Here is a 654-nt window from a genome sequence, read left to right as displayed (position 1 = left end):
GTACGGTACCACAAGCTGCGGGCTCTCATGGCACAGAGGACTTACTTGGAATGGCCCTTGGAGAAGAGCAAACATGGGCTCTTTTGGGCCAACCTTAGAGCTTCTTTTATTCCTAAGTTAACGTTAGTCAATGAAGAAGATGTGAAGACTTGAAGCTTGGAATTCCCACTTAATAACCTGTCAACTTGGACTCTGATGAGCACTGTGGTTTTAAGTCCATATCTGGGGGTACTTTTTGTATGGTGTCCTGGTTTGGCTTCTGTGACCATGATAAACAACATGACCAAAAGCATCCTGTGGAAGAAAGGGTTTTTTTTGGCTTATGGTTGTGGTCTCCCATGAAGGGAAGTCAGGGCAGGAACTCAGAGCAGGAATCTGGAGACAGGAACTGAAGCAGGCCCGGGGTGGCACCACCCACGGTGGCCTGGACCCTCCCACATCAATATTAATCAAGAAATTGCCCCCCCCCCAAGCTTGCCTGCAGGCCAATCTGATTTAGATATTTTCTCAATTAAAGTTCTTTCTTCCCAAATGTGACCCTAGCTTGTGACAAGTGTACAAAAACAAAACAAAACAAACAAACAAACAAACAAACAAAAAAAAAAAAAACCTAGCACCTATGGTTTGGAGATAAAATGTCCCCAAAGGCTTCTG

At 44.6% G+C, this 654-nt stretch overlaps 1 protein-coding gene across 1 annotated transcript in view; it reads left to right on the top strand.

The window, feature by feature from the left end:
* Nucleotides 1-292, top strand: part of Tlr6 (toll like receptor 6) — a 19,987-nt gene extending 19,695 nt beyond the window's left edge. The window contains exon 4 of the mRNA XM_037209041.1: nt 39-292. Within this exon, the coding sequence (XP_037064936.1) occupies nt 39-153 (115 nt within the window). The 3' untranslated portion in view covers nt 154-292. The remainder of the gene's footprint in view (nt 1-38) is intronic.
* The last annotated feature ends 362 nt before the right edge of the window (nt 293-654 follow it).

This window comes from Peromyscus leucopus, chromosome 10 (genome assembly GCF_004664715.2).
Source record: "Peromyscus leucopus breed LL Stock chromosome 10, UCI_PerLeu_2.1, whole genome shotgun sequence".
Classification (NCBI taxonomy): domain Eukaryota; kingdom Metazoa; phylum Chordata; class Mammalia; order Rodentia; family Cricetidae; genus Peromyscus; species Peromyscus leucopus.
This window is presented reverse-complemented; position numbering and strand designations above follow the sequence as displayed.